General features: G+C 42.9%; 1 protein-coding gene across 1 annotated transcript; it reads left to right on the top strand.

Moving 5' to 3' along the window:
- Positions 1-2,556: 2,556 nt before the first annotated feature.
- On the top strand, positions 2,557-16,878 carry LOC308686294 (nuclear factor 7, ovary-like; the record flags this gene model as incomplete). The annotated part of the gene is made up of 7 exons (XM_081394693.1): positions 2,557-2,613; positions 10,610-10,954; positions 13,810-13,905; positions 14,131-14,358; positions 14,436-14,458; positions 14,540-14,658; positions 16,391-16,878. The coding sequence occupies 7 exons, from the start codon at positions 2,557-2,559 to the stop codon at positions 16,876-16,878; spliced, it is 1,356 nt and encodes a 451-aa protein (XP_081250819.1).
- Between the last annotated feature and the right edge of the window lie 803 nt (positions 16,879-17,681).

Genomic DNA, 17,681 nt, shown 5'->3' with positions numbered 1-17,681 from the left:
AGACATTTAGATGCTATTTACTTATAAATAGTGACAGATAACGTTGCTATTTGCTCATCAGTATTGTTGTGCATTAAACATCCTGCAATATAACTGACAGTATCATTAGATTTATAAAACAATATTAAAATCATGGCAACTTATTGAGATATTAAAGACCTAGAGCTACCTCTAACCTTACCCTAAATGTAACTTTTATGAATTAAAATGAATTTTAAGTCAAATCATTTTTATTGAAAACAACAGGACACCTACCTATTTACCTACAGGACAAATTCCTTTAACGTTACAAAAGAATATAATGTTAATTCATGCAGTCATTGAATGTATTTAATCATTGACTCTAAATTATCACCAGTTTAACTAAAACAGAAAAATTTGTATGTCGCACATCAAATAAGACTCAGAAATATTACACGTTCAAAAATGTCATGTTTACACGACGAAAACGTTCGTCTAGAAACACGTAACAAAAAATACACGGCCAAAAATGTTGCGTTAAGGCGATACAAACGATCGTGTCTTTAAATAACATGACAAAAAACTTCGCGTTTAGACGTACAAAACGTTCGCGTTTACACGGACCAAAAAGACGCGTACAAACTGTGCGTGTTAATGCGTCCAAATTTCACGCGTTGCATATAATAGGTATTGTCCCCAACGGCGTTCCATACCCAAAGCGCACGTTTCAAACGTGCGTTTTAAATGGCAGATCACACGTCGAGGACGCGCGTTTTGATGCAAAAACCGCGCGTTTGTGACGCGCGTTTTCCGTGACCACAAAGCGCGCGTTAAGAACGTGCGCTTTTATGGCAAATCGCGCGTCAGGGACGCGCGTTTGGCGGTCGAAACGCACGCTTTTGACGTGTCAGTGTGCAATCAGACGCCCGACCAGGCGTTTATGAATACTTTGGCTTGCCACACACATCGCGCGCTCTCTGATGCGCACTGTCTCTGCTACACACGCAAACACACACACGTCACACGCTACTAAGAGGTAAACTTTTATTACAGGCCTGAAACATCATGCCCAAAAATATTGGACAAACCGTCCATTACACAGAAGCATAAACATGAAGGGAGAATAGTGCTACGGGATCAAACCGCAAAAATAAGTAAATAAACGGCCTACCTTTCTTTGCTTTTCAGTAACTGAAGTGTCACCTGTTTAATGCACGTGAGTGACGCGCGCGCGTTCGTGTATGCGTGTTGCGTTTGTGTTACTTTCTTAGGTGATGTATAATATTTATAATATAATCAATATAACAATATTTCATACACACTTCGTGACGTGTGCTCTGCTGCACGTTAATTATATACACAATGAGGAGAGAAGCTAAAATAAGCCCGAGCCCGATCTGTAAAAAAAAAAAAACGGCCCGAGCCCGGCCCGAATGGGCTTAGCCTGTCGGGCCCCGTCGGGCCCCGACGGGCTTGCAGGGCTCTAAATGTGCATAAAGTTAAAATACTGAAACTAATAAAACAAGTTTTAAAAAAGAATGTTTCATTTAATTCAATTTTAGATGATGGAATATGCAGAAAGAATATAATTAAGCAGAAAGGTATATTGCTTTATAGCGTATTCATTTCGTGCATCATGTTTTTGAAAAGTAACTAGTAAAGTAACTAGTAAAGTAACTAATTACTTTTGAAAATAAGTAATCAGTAAAGTAACTGGATTACTTTCTTGGAGAAGTAATCAGTAATCAGTAACTAATTACTTTTTCCAAGTAACTTGACCAACATACACATACAAATATGATACCACATTGTAAAAAATTGCTGTAAAATGTACAGTAAATTTTGGTTGCCAGCAAGCCTGTAAATTAACAAGAGTAGCCTACTGTAAATCAACTACAATAAAACACAGCATAACTGTAAAAACAGTGAAACAAGAGCAGCTGTGAATTGACATGTAACAGTTTAGTCCAATGATGATGATGAAGAGTTACAAAATGGATTAAATAACAAAAGGATTTATTAAACAAATAAAACTCAGATAAGTCATTGGATACTTAAACTATGTACAAATAAAGAGCAATAAATAAAACACACAAATAAAGTGTCTTTGAGTATTTTTTATTGTCAATATTTGTGTTTTTTCTTTGTTCTTTAGTGTTTGATTAATGGTTTTATACCATTATACCTGAGAAAGTTTCAATGCAAGTTTTGTTCAAATTTAACCTGAAGAAATCCTAAACCCATACTCAGAATTAGTGCACACACATTTAGGAGCAGTGAGCAGTGAACACACACACACACACACACACTTGTTTTTGCAGTTTTATTTAACCCTCATAAACTCCACCCTCTTTCAACACTTACCAGGAATAGACTGACTTATTTCTCTTTTCTGTCATGCTGACTCTCTTCTCTCTCGACAAAAGCAATAATGAAGCAGTGATCAGTGGAGAATGAAGACAAACACTTTCAAGGAGGATTTGTGAGACATTTGTTTCTGAACAGACAGCAGATCGCTGTGATTCTCTGAGTTTTTAAACCTGTCGTTCAGAAAGTGACAATAAAGTTAATGTTGCTGGAGTTTAAACGGTGAAAATGGCTTCACTAAATGTCTCTGCTGAAGAGCTTTCTTGTCCCGTGTGCTGTGAAATCGTCTCGGGTTATGACTGTAACCCTTGTTCCCCGAGAAGGGAACGAAACACTGCGTCGCCGTCGTGACGACACTAGGGGAACGCCCTTAGCGTAGCGCATCTGAAGCATGATTGAAATCTGTCCAATCCTGATTGGTTCTGCGTCATGACGTAGTGGATGACGGCATAACCGGAAGATACAAAGGGACGCTGGCACAAACACACGTTAGCTCCTTTGCGATGAAGCAAGCGCTCTGCCCGTGATAGGTGTAGCGACGAGATGCAGTGTCTCGTTCCCTTCTCGGGGAACAAGGGTTACAGTCATAACCCGAGACGTTCCCCTTCGAGGGAACTCGCACTGCGTCGTCGTCGTGACGACACTAGGGGAACGTAATGCCCACTATGCTACACCGTAATCACGCCCGCCCTAGTGTGAAGCTGGGAGACCAGGCACACTTAGGACGCGAGCACTCTAGCGCCAGGCGTCACAGGGAGTTGCAGACTGTAAAAACGTATGAAGGTGTGCGGGGTGGCCAACCCGGCCGCCTCGCAGATCTCCTGAAGCTACCTGCGCGCCGCATCGGTTTCAAGTTTGTCACGGATGAGCTTCGGAGGCGCGCGTGCCGTACCGGTTTCAAGTTTCTCACGGATGAGCTTCGGAGGCGCGCGCGCCATACCGGTTTCAAGTTTCTCACGGATGAGCTTTGGAGGCGCGCGCGCCATACCGGTTTCAAGTTTCTCACGGATGAGCTTCGGAGGCGCGCGCGCCATACCGGTTTCAAGTTTCTCACTGATCAGCTTCGGGGCGCATAAAAGGATCGGAACGAAGACAGCGGAGGACCAGGCATGGACTTTACTGTGTGTGCGCGTGTGCGTGTGTTGCGTGTGTGTGGTAGTCGTCCATGAGGGGTTGCTGCTTTTACTTTCGTTTTGTCATTTGCGTATTAAAGTGGAATGAGTGGCCGACTAAAAGTGGAATGAGTGGCCGACAGCAAGTAGAATGTGTGGTCGACTAAAACAATTATTTTAACTATAAGCAACCCAATTTGTCTAGATCTGTATTATTTCCTTTGTATAATGAGCTTAAATATTGCTGCGCAGTCATGTGCTTTAGTCTGCTTGATTAACATTATTACAATGTATTCCTATTTAACTCTGATATGTAGCCTATAAGGTCCTCGAGTCGAATGTGTTCGAATATTTCACCAGCATCAGCCTTTTCACAGTTTGCATCACTCCGCTTGTTTGTGTTTGCGCAACTTGCATCATTAAGCCAGTAGGTGGTGACAAGTGACTGTCTTTATGAGTGAACAATTGAAATTTAATTGAACTGATTTAATAGTGCCAAAAACATTGATTAACTCAAGAAAGAAACAAGTTGCTGAAACCAATCTTTAATGCTAAAAAGTTGACATCTATGCGAAATAATCCTTGAAAGATTTCTCATTTAAGGCCATTCCTGTTTGGAATATGTGATTGTGTATTGTCAACACTAAGGAGAAACATTTTGCATTTCCATTTTGTAGTGTGGATCATTCATTTCAACATTTATCCTCATTCTCATGTTTAAGAATCTGTTATATTGACAAATAATGTATGCTACTGCCCACTGACATGCTAAAACTATTGTTATCAAAAAATGTTGGCCTTCAAACACCTCTGGGCTTCTTCGCCCGAAAACAGGCGAAAACTTGAACGTTTCAAATTGTTAATTTTTTTTGCTTCATCGGATGGGGGTGAAACTTGGTGACTTTTGCTTTATTACCTATATGAACACACAAAAAAATCAAGGAGATGATTCTGATATGTTAAAGGGTCGTAAAAAAAAAGTCACACTTAGCTTCCTCCCGCTCGAAAACGGGCGACATAGGAAATGAATGGGAAATACGAAAAAATAGGATAACTCAGAGAAACTTTTGGTGGTACAAGCTACAGATCAGCCACTGTGCTGAAAAAAGTGTACAGCAATGAAGGGGTGACACTCTGAAACATCAAGAGTGCAAATAAGACACCCCCCCCACACACACACACACACCCCCACACACACCCTCACACACAAACACACACACACACACACACACAGAGAGAAATGAACTGGTAAGACTGAAACAGCAAATTTTGCCCCAAACTATATAAAAATTATATAATCATAATAACTCCAAAACTATAGCAAGGAGAGTCAAAAGGTAGGTATCGTTTGAAAGACCTCTTTTAATTTTTTTTGAAAATATAAATTACATTACATTTGGACATTGTCCTGCCAAGAAACAGCGGATAAAAGACAACATATATATATATATAATTTTTATTATGATTTTGCATATCTTTCTTATTTGTCATGGAATAACTCAGGAAGGAAATAAGGTAGGAGGAAATTTCTTTTTTAGTGAAGTCCCCCTACATGTTAGCTGCATCTGGATAAAAACATTATAATTTTTGGATAAAGGAATCAAAAGTTACAGCATTTGGAAAAGAGACAGCCTTTTTGTACAGTCTTTGACACCCCCTCATGGGCAATTTTTTCTCCATGAAGAATATCTTGTCATAAAAGCAAAAGATTATGTTAATTTTGGGCTCATTTTAATTGTAAAAAAATGCTGTAAAAAATGAAGTGCCATTTTGAATTATCTGAGAATGTTTCATGAGCTCTATGATGTTTTTGACACATTGCAGTACATTATTTTATAGATTATGAAAAAAAAAGAAATTCTATTTATCAGCAAATAACTCAATACTTAAATAAGCAATACTTAAGAGTTTTTCAAAGTGGATACATTCACTGTAAAGTTCAGACTCTAAGCTTTCAAATGACATCAACTTTGTGTTAATCAAGGCAAGATTTTTTTAAAATATGGTAAAGAATATTTTCGCAGCTAGGTGGCGCCTGCTGGCGGTACACTCGGTTTTAGAGGGATTACTCAGCACTCGTTAGGAGTTAATAAATGTAATTAGATGCATTAAAAAGCTGAGATCCTAAGCTTTAAAATGATATATAATTTGTGTTGTTCCATTCAGTGGTTGCTTAGTAATAAAAAAAATTCTTTCCGAATGGAAATAAATCAATTAAATAAATAAAAAAGCTATAGGCCGCCTATAGGCGGTTATAGGACATGACACAAATTAATACATTTTGAAGCCACTAGATGGAGCTCTTCTCACTTGAAAAAAATTTTTTTTTAGGCCTGCACTCTATTTTGATGTGAAATGTTGCATTTATTGAAAAATAAATAAAATAAAATAAAATAAAATAAAATAAAAAAATATATATATTAATTCTAATGGAAAAAATAGCTCATAAAAATTATATAATTAATGCAAAGTATCATTACAAATTCAAAAAATTCTAAATAATAATCAGAAAACATTATAGAACAAAAATATATTTGATTGGTTATCCTGGGAAAAAGTAAAGTAAATTTTTAAGGCTTCGCCTGTTTTCGGGCGGGAGGAAGCTAAGTGTGACTATTTTACGAAGAAGTCCAGAGGGTTAAAATGCACATATGTAGGTCCAAGAAATCAAAATTTTCACATTTGAATGTGTGTGTCTGTGTGGTAATATGGGCTGGTGTGGCTACAGTGCCAGGACTGAATTTTTTAACCACTCTGCCCTCCTGCATATAGGCCTAAAATATACATTATTCTCTGTATCGAATCATGTTATCTTGTTACCCAGCCCCTGATGTTTCGGGCTTAGCCCCTGATGTTTTTAAAACCTAGAAACGCCCCTGCTCATTACAATGGCCCTTAAAGAATGTTAAAAAATTGTAAATGGCCCTTGATAGGAAAAAGGTTCCCCACCCCTGGTTTAGATGCAGGCAGCCCTTTTTTGGGTGAACCAAAGCACACCAATAACTGGTCTGACTTGAGAAGACTTCTCCAAATAAACCCTCAAGGCTCTGACTGGGCAGAGCAGGTGAAGTCTCCCCTCTTCCGCCGTCCCATGAGGCGGAAGATAGAAGGCCTGAAGAACCACTGACCGTGCCACATTCGATGGCACCTTGGGCACGTAGCCCGGTCTAGGATGTAAGATGGCCTTAACTCCGCCAGGGGCAAACTCCAGGCAAGTTGGCGTTATAGCCAAGGCGAGATCCCCCACTCTCCTCAGAGAAGTGATAGCAAGGAGAAAGGCCACCTTAAGGGTCAGGTTCTTTGCCTCAGCCGACTCTAGTGGCTCGAAGGGGGCCTCAGCCAACCCTTCAAGTACCACTGCCAGGTCCCAAGTTGGGACTCTGGAGTCGAGCCGCAGGCCTCATCCTCCGTGCCCCACGGAGGAAACGTACAACCAGATGGTGCTTTCCCAAGGGCCCATCACCTACAGGTGAGTGGAAAGCCCCAATGGCAGCCACATACACCTTAAGTGTGGACGGGGTAAGACCGGCGGAGAAACGATCTTGGAGGAACTCCAGCACTGAAGCCACTGGGCAGTTAACTGGGTCCACCTCACGCTCTCTACACCAAGTGGAAAACACATTCCACTTCAGGCTGTACAGTCTCCTGGTAAAAGGAGCCCTGGAGCTGAGTAGGGTCTCGACAACATCTGCTGACAGGCCAGCCTCTAGTTACCGAGCCCCCTCAGGGGCCAGACCCAGAGGTTCCATAGCTCTGGCCGGGGGTGAAATATTGTGCCCCCTGCCTGCGACAGCAGATCCCTCCTCAGAGGGACCTGCCACGGGAGGCCGTCCAGCAGTGTTATAATGTCCGAGAACCATACCCGGGTCGGCCAGAGGGGTGCTACTAACAGTAGGCTGATCCCCTCTCGGCAGACCCGCTCCAAGACTCCCGGGAGCAGAGCGATCGGGGGAAATGTCTACAGACGCAGCCTCGGCCACGTCTGCATCATAGCGTCCAGCCCCAGCGGAGCTGGATGCCTGAGAGAGAACCACAGTGGACCGTGGGACGTCTCTTGAGACGCGAACAGATCCACTTCCACTGGGCCGAATCTCACGCACATGGCTTCCACCACCTCGGGGTGGAGTCGCCACTCCCCGGGCCTCAGCCCCTGCCTCGACAGGACGTCTGCTCCCTGATTTTGGTCCCCGGGGACGTACATCGCTCTGAGAGACGACAGTTTCTCCTGGGACCACAGAAGGATCTGGTGCGCCAGTCTGCATAGAGGGCGCGACCTCAGACCCCCCTGATGATTCAGATACGCGACTACAGAAGTGTTGTCTGAGCGTATCAGGACATGGTGACCGCGGAGGTCCGGGTAAAAGCTCCTTAGAGCTTTGTAGACTGCCAGCATTTCCAGACAATTTATGTGCCAGGAAGAATACCGGGTCTCCCACAGACCTCTCACAAAGCGGCCGTCCATGACCGCGCCCCAACCCGTGAGGGAGGCATCTGTTGAAACGGTTTTCCGACAACATGATGCTCCCAGCACTGGTCCCTGGGAAAGGAACCAAGGTTTCCTCCATATGACAAGGGAACGAAGGCATCTGCGCGTTACCCTGATCATACGGAACTGATTTCCCCTCGGGGAAAACCCCTTGGCTCTCAACCACCACTGTAGGGGTCTCATGTGTAGCAGGCCAAAAGGTATGACGTTGGACGCTGCTGTCATGAGCCCCAGCAGTCTCTGAAACTGCTTCACAGTGAGGTTGTGGCCTAGCTTCGCTCTGGAGACCATCGCCCGTATGGACTCCACGCGCGCGGGAGACATTTGTGCCTGCATCGTCGTGGAGTCCCACACCACTCCCAGGAACGTAGTCCTCTGGGAGGGCGTCAACACGCTCTTCTTTGTGTTGAGTCTCAGCCCCAAGCACCTGATATGGGCCAGAACGACATCTCGATGCCGAACTGCCATATCGTACGACTTGGCTAATATTAACCTGCTCTGGGCCAACCACAGTCCAGACCACCCCGTTGAACTTTGGGGGAGGGGAGCTGAACTGCAGTCTGTAACCCAGCTCTACAGTACGTAGGGCCCACGCAGATATATTCGGAAGGCATGACCATGCGCCAAGATAATCTACTAAGGGAACCAGCCTCTCGAGGCTGGCCTCGGGTGTCAACCGAGCCTCGTTCCCGACACCCTGAAGCGGCTGACCGGCAGGGAGCAGTCGAGAATAATTTTCGGTGTGCGGACGCGTTCGCTGCCCAGCCGCAGATCTTTCTAGAGGCGGTTGGAGCGGCGTGCGTGCGCGGGAAATCAGTGTGGCCCGAAGCGTACTGGACGGCGGGAACACAGCACTGATTTCCCGCGAGATCCGTGGGGGAGGCGACCTCAATCGCTCCACCCCGGGAGGGACAGCTCTCAGCTGTCCGGCCGCAACTCGGACTGCTAAGAGGAAGCCTTCTTTGCCTGAAGGACGGTCCTCAGATCGACCTTAGGCTCCGAAGGCTTACCTCGAGAGCGCCGCCTCCTTTGCCAGGCTCCCTCAGGAGGGGCGCGGGCGGCGACACTCTCTTTTTGCACCTGTCGGTGCGAGGAGCTGGTAGACGGCCGAGGCTGCCCTTTAGAGGCAGCCTTCCTCGAGGAGCCGGAGCGACGGGGGAGATATTGCTGGAAGGCCGCCGACTGTTTTCTCACCTCCTGAAACCTTCCGACGACGGTATCAACCGCGCCGCCGAAAAGGCCAGAAGGCGAGATCGGGGAATCTAAGAAAAAATGTTTCTCCTTCTCTTTCATCCCCGACAAATTCAGCCACAAATGTCTCTTCACACACACCAAACCAGCCATGGAGCGGCCGATGGCACGGGCCGTCTCCTTGGTGATGCGGAGAGACAAATCGGTGGCCTTCCTGAGCTCCAGTATATCTTCTGGAGAGGGACCCTGGCCCTCATCCAGCTCCTTGAGGAGGTCGGCCTGGTAGGCCTGCAACACGGCCATAGTGTGCAGACAGCCACCAGCCCGCCCGGCCGCCTTGTAAGCCCTGCCCACCAGCGCTGATGTATCGCGGCACGGCTTAGTGGGCAGTACCGGGGCCTTAAGGGACGATGCGGCCTCGGGAGAAAGGTAGCTCGCGAGAGCCTCCTCCACCCGAGGCATTGTCCCATAAACACACTCAGCCGCCCCCAATACGTTAGCAAAATCAAGTACTGGGGGGTTGGAGAGCCTGGCTAAGTATGGTTTGTCCCATGACTTGCACAACTCATTGTGCAAGTCAGGGAAAAATGGAAGGCCCTGGCGTGGAGGTTGAGATTTGCGCTTGAAAAACCTCTCATCCAGCTTACTAGGCGGCTGGATTTGAGGTTCTTCTTGTGGCCAATCAATGTTAAGCTTGGCCACAGTGCGCATCAAAACCTCCACAAGCTCCTCTTGAGCGGGTGCGTGAGGTGGCGTTTGCGTGCTCTCGAGCCCCACATCACCCGCCTCGATGCCTAAATCATCTGACTCCTCAGAGCCAGACAATTGTAGCATCGGGTCCTCCGCCTCGCAGGAAGAAGCTGCTTCGCGGGCTTCCACACGGGGCGGGAGAACGTCTGAATCTTCAGACGAGGACTGGGAAGATGCCGTAGCAGTCCCATGTCCCCCTGATAGATCCATCTGTGAGCCCCACGATCTGCGGCGCCGCGCTGCCTCGGCAGCGGCGGGCCCAGAACTGCGGGGCTCGCGAGCCTGGCCGTGCTGATCAAACACAGCGAGCCGTGAGCGCAACACCCTCAGCGGCAGCTTCTCGCACTCGCTACAGGCGGCTCTCAAGCGTGCTGCACGCCAAGACAGTGCACACACAGCTGGTGTGTGTCCGAGCCCGAAAGATAGCGCGGACACGGATGCACACACCTTCTAAACTACTCGCTTGCCATGCTTATAAAATGCTTGTGAACTGTATAAGGACAGACAACACCAAATAGGACTGACAAAAACACAGAGCGCTTTAGCTGAAGAGCAAAAAGCTAACGTGTGTTTGTGCCAGCGTCCCTTTGTATCTTCCGGTTATGCCGTCATCTACTACGTCATGACGCAGCACCAATCAGGATTGGACAGATTTCATTCATGCTTCAGATGCGCTACGCTAAGGGCGTTCCCCTAGTGTCGTCACGACGATGACGCAGTGCGAGTTCCCTTGAAGGGGAACTTCAAGGCTCCAGTTCTTTTATCATGTAGTCACAGTATCTGTAAAGAGTGTCTTCAACAGTTCTGGAGAACCAAGAAAACTCAGGAGTGTCCTGTCTGCAGGAGAAGATCCTCAAGAGACAATCCTCCATATAATCTGGCGTTAAAAAACATGTGCGAATCAATCCTGAAGGAGAGAAATGAGACTCGTTCATCAGGATCTGAGGAGATCTGCAGTTTACACAGTAAGAAACTCAAACTCTTCTGTCTGGAGGACAAACAGCCTGTGTGTATACTGTGCAGAGATTCAAAACAACATGACAATCAAACAGTCAGACCCATCAGTGACGTGGTTTCATCATATAAGGTAAGACAAATGTCTCGTTTCACATGTAAGTGAAAGTGAAAGTGAAAGTGACATGTGAAGGCAAAATATGGGAACCCATACTCAATGAGTACACACATTTTACTCAACTTTGTATAACATTTACTGTGCTGTGAAAAAGTATTTACCCTTATCCTGATTTCTTCTGTTTTTGTGTCTCATACTAATTTAAATATTTTTTTATTTAAAACTTAAAACAAAATACAACATAAAACACAGGCAAACTGAGTAAACAAAGAATACAGTTTTCAACACCTATCACCCATGTGAAAAACGAATCACCCCCTTTGGCAGCAATAACTGCAGCCGAACGCTTGTGATAACTGTCTTTTCTTTGCAGAACTGCTTTAGTTCAGCCATATTGGAGGGTTTTCAAGCATGAACTGCCTGTTTAAGGTTCTGCCACATCATCTTAATTGGGTTCAAGTCAGGACTTTGACGAGGACAAACTAAAACTTGAACTGCTTTCTTGAGCTGTTCAGAGGTGGATTTACTCCTGTGCTTTGAATCACTTTCTTGCTGCTTGAGCTTCAACTTACAGACTGAAGATCAGAGATTCTGAAAGGGAATGTTCGGGGACAAAAACATAATAGAGGCATTTTAACCCTCTGGAGTCTGAGCGGTTTTCTGGGCCCTGGAGGTGTTCTGACATGCTCTGACATTTGTGCTTTTTTCAGTTATTTATAAACATGTTAATGGCAAAGGTGTAAATTCACTCTATATAGCACAAACAGGGCTACCAAAATATGTGATCACCATGCATGTATATTTTTGAATTTTTAAGAGAATAATGTTTATGCATGGTTATTTAAAAAATTAAAATGAAAGTTGCTGAAATAAGACCACAAAACGCATAATAAATATGTGTCAATAAGACTTTTGACTAATGGATGTTGTCGCTTTGAGTTCTGGCTTCAAAATTATGTGAAAATAGTCTTGCTTTATCGTTCACATAAAACAATACATTGATTTAAATTGATGTAAAACAGGTTTTGCTTGGAAAGCCAATATGCGAGGGGGCGTGAACGAGGAGTGGTTTACACCTGAGATTACAATGTCCCACCCATTATGCGTAATGACTCTGCATAATTAGCCATTCATTCAGGTGTGACACTGACTGAGCCACAATGCAAGGACAAAAGATATATTTAGAAGAAGACTTATATTGACCATTTAAGATTTTGCTTACATCTATCTTGTAAATATGTTTTGCTATTTTATTAAAAAGGTTACAATTACAACAATAATTACAATTTCAACAATATTTCAAGTGTACTCTTTCTTTGTAAAAAAAAAAAAAAGATTATAGGCCTACATTTTATCTATGTATTCATTAGTTTGAATATAGCCAACATTGGAACAGCTAACATCTTAGTTGATGACTTTATTTTTGACAAAAATAGTATTTTATATATATAGAAATTGTTAAACAAAAGCTTATTTGATGTGGCAGTATATTCTACATTAAAAACTGTACCCAAATCTAGTCAACAAAATGTTGTCTTTCATATTTCGCCTGACTGTAACGTTGTTTTTATGAAATATTAGGGCATATAAATGTTAATTTGCAGTTTAATACGTTGCTTATACAAATAGCCTACATTTTATTTCAACATATTTCAGTCGATTTTTACTCATCTCAGTATAGCAATACAGTTTGCTAAAACATCATCATTCATTCACACACGCGATTTAAATTTAAACTGTCTTTTTGCGAGCTGTGGTAAACAGCGCGCATCTCTGCCGTTCATTCATTCATAAACAGAAACCCGATTCACGTGAGAAGAAAAAAACTTACTACAGTATTCCTCAGCTCAGTCGGATCCTTGCTCCTCGATATACCCGCACTTCTGAGGTACATTTTCCATTATTATTATTCCTCACAGCGCTGCGAGACTGTGTAAACAAGTAATGATCTGAATAAACTTGTGTTTTCTCGAGCTGATATGGGGGCGTTCATAGGTTTGTGTCGATTGCCGTGGGCGGGGTCACATTACATTTGAATGAGCTGTAATGAGCTCGACTGGAATCGCTCTCTTTTAATACAGATTTCACAAGATGAGAATATTTGTTTTTTATATAAATTACTTCATTTAAAAGAAGAGAATTCAAGCTTCATGCCTGTGTGTCTGTATGCCTGTTTGACTTAGTATTAGCTGAGTTATTGTTCATTTTTGGACGCGTTTCAGAATGGACTTCACTGGCAGAGAGAAGGCAGAACTCGCTTCGTGTTTATTTTTCTTTATTTGGCAAAAAGCACAACACTTTGTTTTTATTGTGAGTATACACAAAAATAATACACATTTAACAGAATCGATTTATGTATGAAACTCCTATGGAAAATCAAAGTCAACAGAGTATTTATGAGTTTCTTTTACACTGATAAAAAAAAGCGAGCTGGTATCGCCGGTGATACCGCCGACCTCAGGGGGTTAAGACATTTTACCAGCTTGATGCTGTTGGAAAAGTCCTTTTTAAGTGTTGATTTGATGAAACATGACTGCAGTAATCAGGACTGGTTGTGTTTAGTTAATTTGAGGAATTAGTCACTACAGGGGCAAATACATTTTCACGCAGGCCTTGTTGCTATTGGATGACTTTTTACTTCAATAAATAACATTGTCTTTTACAAACTGTACTTTGTGTTTACTCAAGTTGCCTTTGTTTTATAGTAGGTTTTAATTTCTGTATCTAGTATTCTGAATTTAGTATGAGATGTGCACAAAAATAGAAGAAATCAGGATTGGGACAAATTATTTTTCGATCATTAATCATATCACTGTATTGTCTTCTCTTCTTCTCTTCACTGTAATCTGATGTTTTTTGTTCAATTCTAGGAGGAACTCAATACAGCACTGAAGACCTTACAAGAGAAATTTAAACACAGAGAAAACATTAAAGGAGAGTTTGAGAAAAAAGTTCAACACATCAAGGTGAGGAAACAGAATCAAGAGTCATGTATACTATCACTGTATTCAGTTATGATTTGATATATTTAATATATTAGATTCCAGTTGATTATTTCTGTAAATGACGAGCATCAATCTGCTTCTGGATCCGTTATATGTCGGATATCCGAGTTTATCTCTGATATGAATGATGTGAAGTGTTGATGTGTGTCGATTGAGATGATTGAAGTGAATGTGATGTGATTTCAGTCTCAAGCTGAGTACACAGAGCATCAGATTAAACAGCAGTTTGAGAAGCTTCATCAGTTTCTCAGAGATGAAGAAGCTACAGTCACTGCACTGAGGGAGGAAGAGGAGCAGAAGAAGCAGATGATGAAGGAGAAGCTGGAGGAGATGAACACACACATCTCAGCTCTTTCACGCACAATCAAAGACATGGAGGAGATGATGAAAGCCAATGACGTCTGCTTTCTGAAGGTCTGATTTCAGATCATTGGTTGATCATTGGTTGATTGATTGAGTTATTGATGATAAATGGTGTGTTTGTTCTGCAGGAGTTTCCAGTCTCAATGGAAAGGTGAGTGATCTGCTCCTGTCTCTGGTCTCTCTGGTTCTGATCCAAAGCCACAGCAGTTCTGACTCCTGAATGTTCTTCCAGAGTCCAGAGCTCACAGCCGGATCCAGAGATGGCTTCTGGAGCTTTGATTCATGTGGCACGATACTTGGGCAACCTGCCGTTCAGAGTCTGGAAGAAGATGCAGGACATCGTCCAAAACAGTGAGTCTGACTGCAGGAGATCTGAGCTGGAGAGTTAAAGGTTCTTCATGACACACTGATAGATAGATAGATAGATAGATAGATAGATAGATAGATAGATAGATAGATATTTGGCTTATTTAAAGATTCTATCAATGACAGTCTATGAGATTTTCATCCTCATTTTTAGGAAACCTGTCAGTCTGATCAGTTATAAAAGATAAAGCCGGAGTCAGAACAGTCTGAAGGTCTGAGCCGAGTTTGGAGGTTTTTAGGAGGAGTTACAATTACAAAATCTTAGTCTCAGAATAATAACTAGAATGTACATTTTCTTAAGGAAATGAGTGGTGCTTGCCGTGTGAAACTACACTGTCCCCTACACTGCTGGCATGTTCTTAGCAAGATGTTAACATGATTAGCATGATGCTAGCATGATGTTAACACAATTAGCATGTTGTTAGCATGATGCTAAAATAATCACCATGTTGCTTTCATGTTTTAACAAGATGCTAACATGGTTGCCATTCTAACATTATTAACATGTTGCAAGCATGATGCTAACACAATTAACATGTTCCTTGCATGTTTAATAATATGCTAACATGATTATCATGATGTTAGCATGATTAGCTTGTTGTTGGCATGGTGCTAACATAATTAGCATGCTGCTACTGCACTTTAGTTAGCATTATTTACATGTTTTAACACTTAGGTAATCACTATTAGCATCTAGCTATTCACTGCTAGCATGTGTAGCATGATGGAAGTCCTGTTTTCTAGCATTAGTTGAAAGAGCCAATCGCCAATCGTCTTGCTTAACAGTTGCTAGGCTACTCTGTTTGGTTGCTAGGGAGTGGCTTGGTAACTGCCAATGATGATACACCAAAGGTTGCTTGGCAATATAAATTATATAAAACAACTGCAACTCCTGACATTCAGATGTAAAGATATCCCTCTTTGAATTTGGGTTGCCAGGGTGCTCGACAGTGGGTGCTAGGGCGTGGCTATGAAGTGGCGTGAAGTGTTGAAGGTGATTTATGATTGGCTGTTTGCTGCCTCGAGTCAAAAGCACCCACCCTCATGTTTCTATGAAACCTCTACTCAAATAAATCCCTTTGATCTATTTCAATGGAAGTCTATGGAACTTGTTGCTATGGTGCTCTAAATGGTTGCTTGGGCGTGGTTTTATAGCTTCACAATGATCCTGAGAGACTGATTGGTCATCTGAGTAAAATGAGCCCGCCCCCTTGTCTCTATGACACTGTGATCCAGAGTTCAATCCCAAAATCCCACAAAAGTGGTGGTTGAGGAGATTCCCCCCTTCCAATATGTGAAGTGCTTTGAGTACCCTGAAAAGTAATAAACTGTTTTAAACTGATACACAGACTATAAGAGGCAATAAAAGGAAGATGATCAGATGCTGCTGAAGATCACACACACACTTACAGTTCTTCATCTACAGCAGAAATCTCAACACATCTCATTGATTTATTATTTTAACTTTCCCAAAGTATCAGTTTCTCTTGATGGACACAAATGTCTGAATCTCATATTTAATTTTTGTAGTTGATGCCGTTAAACACTGATGATAAAATGAGTGTGGAACTACTCACAACAGCACTGACAGTGATCAGAGGAAAATGTGTTTGATCAACAGGACGAGTGTCATAATTCATAATAATCTGTGTTGGGTTCACTGTTGATCATTATATGAAGATCAGAATAAAAGCATCTGTTGATTGTGTCTCATCAGCTCCTGTGATTCTGGATCCAAACACTGCAAGTCCATATCTCATCCTGTCTGATGATCTGACCAGTGTGAGATACAGCGAGATCTATCAACCTGTTCCTGATAATCCAGAGAGATTTGACTGGTATGAGTGTGTTCTGGGTTCAGAGGGTTTTAACTCAGGAGCACACTGCTGGGATGTGGAGGTTAAAGAGAGTTCAGTCTGGACTCTTGGAGTAACTACAGCATCAAACCAGAGGAAGGGACGTGTTTTCTTCGACACTGATGTCTGGAGTGTGTCATACGGATGGATAGGAGGTTTTCTTGTTAATCAGAAGCTTGATCGTGTGAGAGTGAATCTGGACTATGACGGAGGAACGGTGTCATTCTCTGATCCTGTAACTAACACACATCTACACACATTCACAACCACCTTCACTCACACACTCTTTCCATTCTTCTATTGTGTTTTTTCTGGCTCTCTGAGGATCTTACCGGTCAATATTCAGTAAACGTCACTCCTGTAGATCTGGATCTTCCTGCTTTCATCATGTTTCCAATATTTAATCCATATCTCATGAGTAAGAGTGCTGTTGATCTGAGTATCAGTACGGTGGCTGTGATTGGGCCGTGATGATCACATGACTGATATCCCTTACGAATAGTTCATTTTATGAAGTATACTTAAAGTCGGCATGAAATCAAAATGGACCCTATTTACTTTGTTAGCGCATATTATTAGTCTTGTGGTGAACAATTAATCTGTGCAAGTTAAAACACAGAAAAAATTTTTTTGGCTTCGTAATCTTTAATCAAAATCTGAAAATGCCCCTCCCCTCTGCCTTGGAGGACCTTCTCTGATGACGTAGGTTTGACGGCTTGGTTTGAGAAACGCTTAACCACTCCCCTCAAACCGTTAGTCTGCTATGAGCGAGAGATGGAGAGGAGGAGCGCTAGAGTAAAACCCTGCCCTCTGTTCAATATTCCTTTTCACTGGGAAATACGTCACAGCACTGGAGAAAAGTCGTTTGCAACTTCCGGTTCACGCGGACTTTAAGTAACGTTAAAGTATACTTTATGTAGTGAGCATACTAATGTCAACAAACTTGTAAGTGTACTATTTCAATACTGCTCGGGTGTAAACTGGCCCAGTTTAGTATATAAAAGTATAAATTTAACCCTCTAGGCGCCACGGTCGAGTTTACTCGACAAGATGCGGCACTGAATAAAACGGCTCATTTTGTCAAATAGGGTGTCAAATTTCGTTCAACCTCCCCTCCACTAGTTGGCAGACATGTCATACTTCATCCCCGAC

The sequence above is a fragment of the Scardinius erythrophthalmus genome, assembly GCF_964197995.2.
Source record: "Scardinius erythrophthalmus genome assembly, contig: HAP1_SCAFFOLD_97, whole genome shotgun sequence".
NCBI classification, from domain to species: domain Eukaryota; kingdom Metazoa; phylum Chordata; class Actinopteri; order Cypriniformes; family Leuciscidae; genus Scardinius; species Scardinius erythrophthalmus.
The sequence above is the reverse complement of the archived record's forward strand: the minus strand, read 5'-3'. Positions and strand labels throughout refer to the sequence as shown.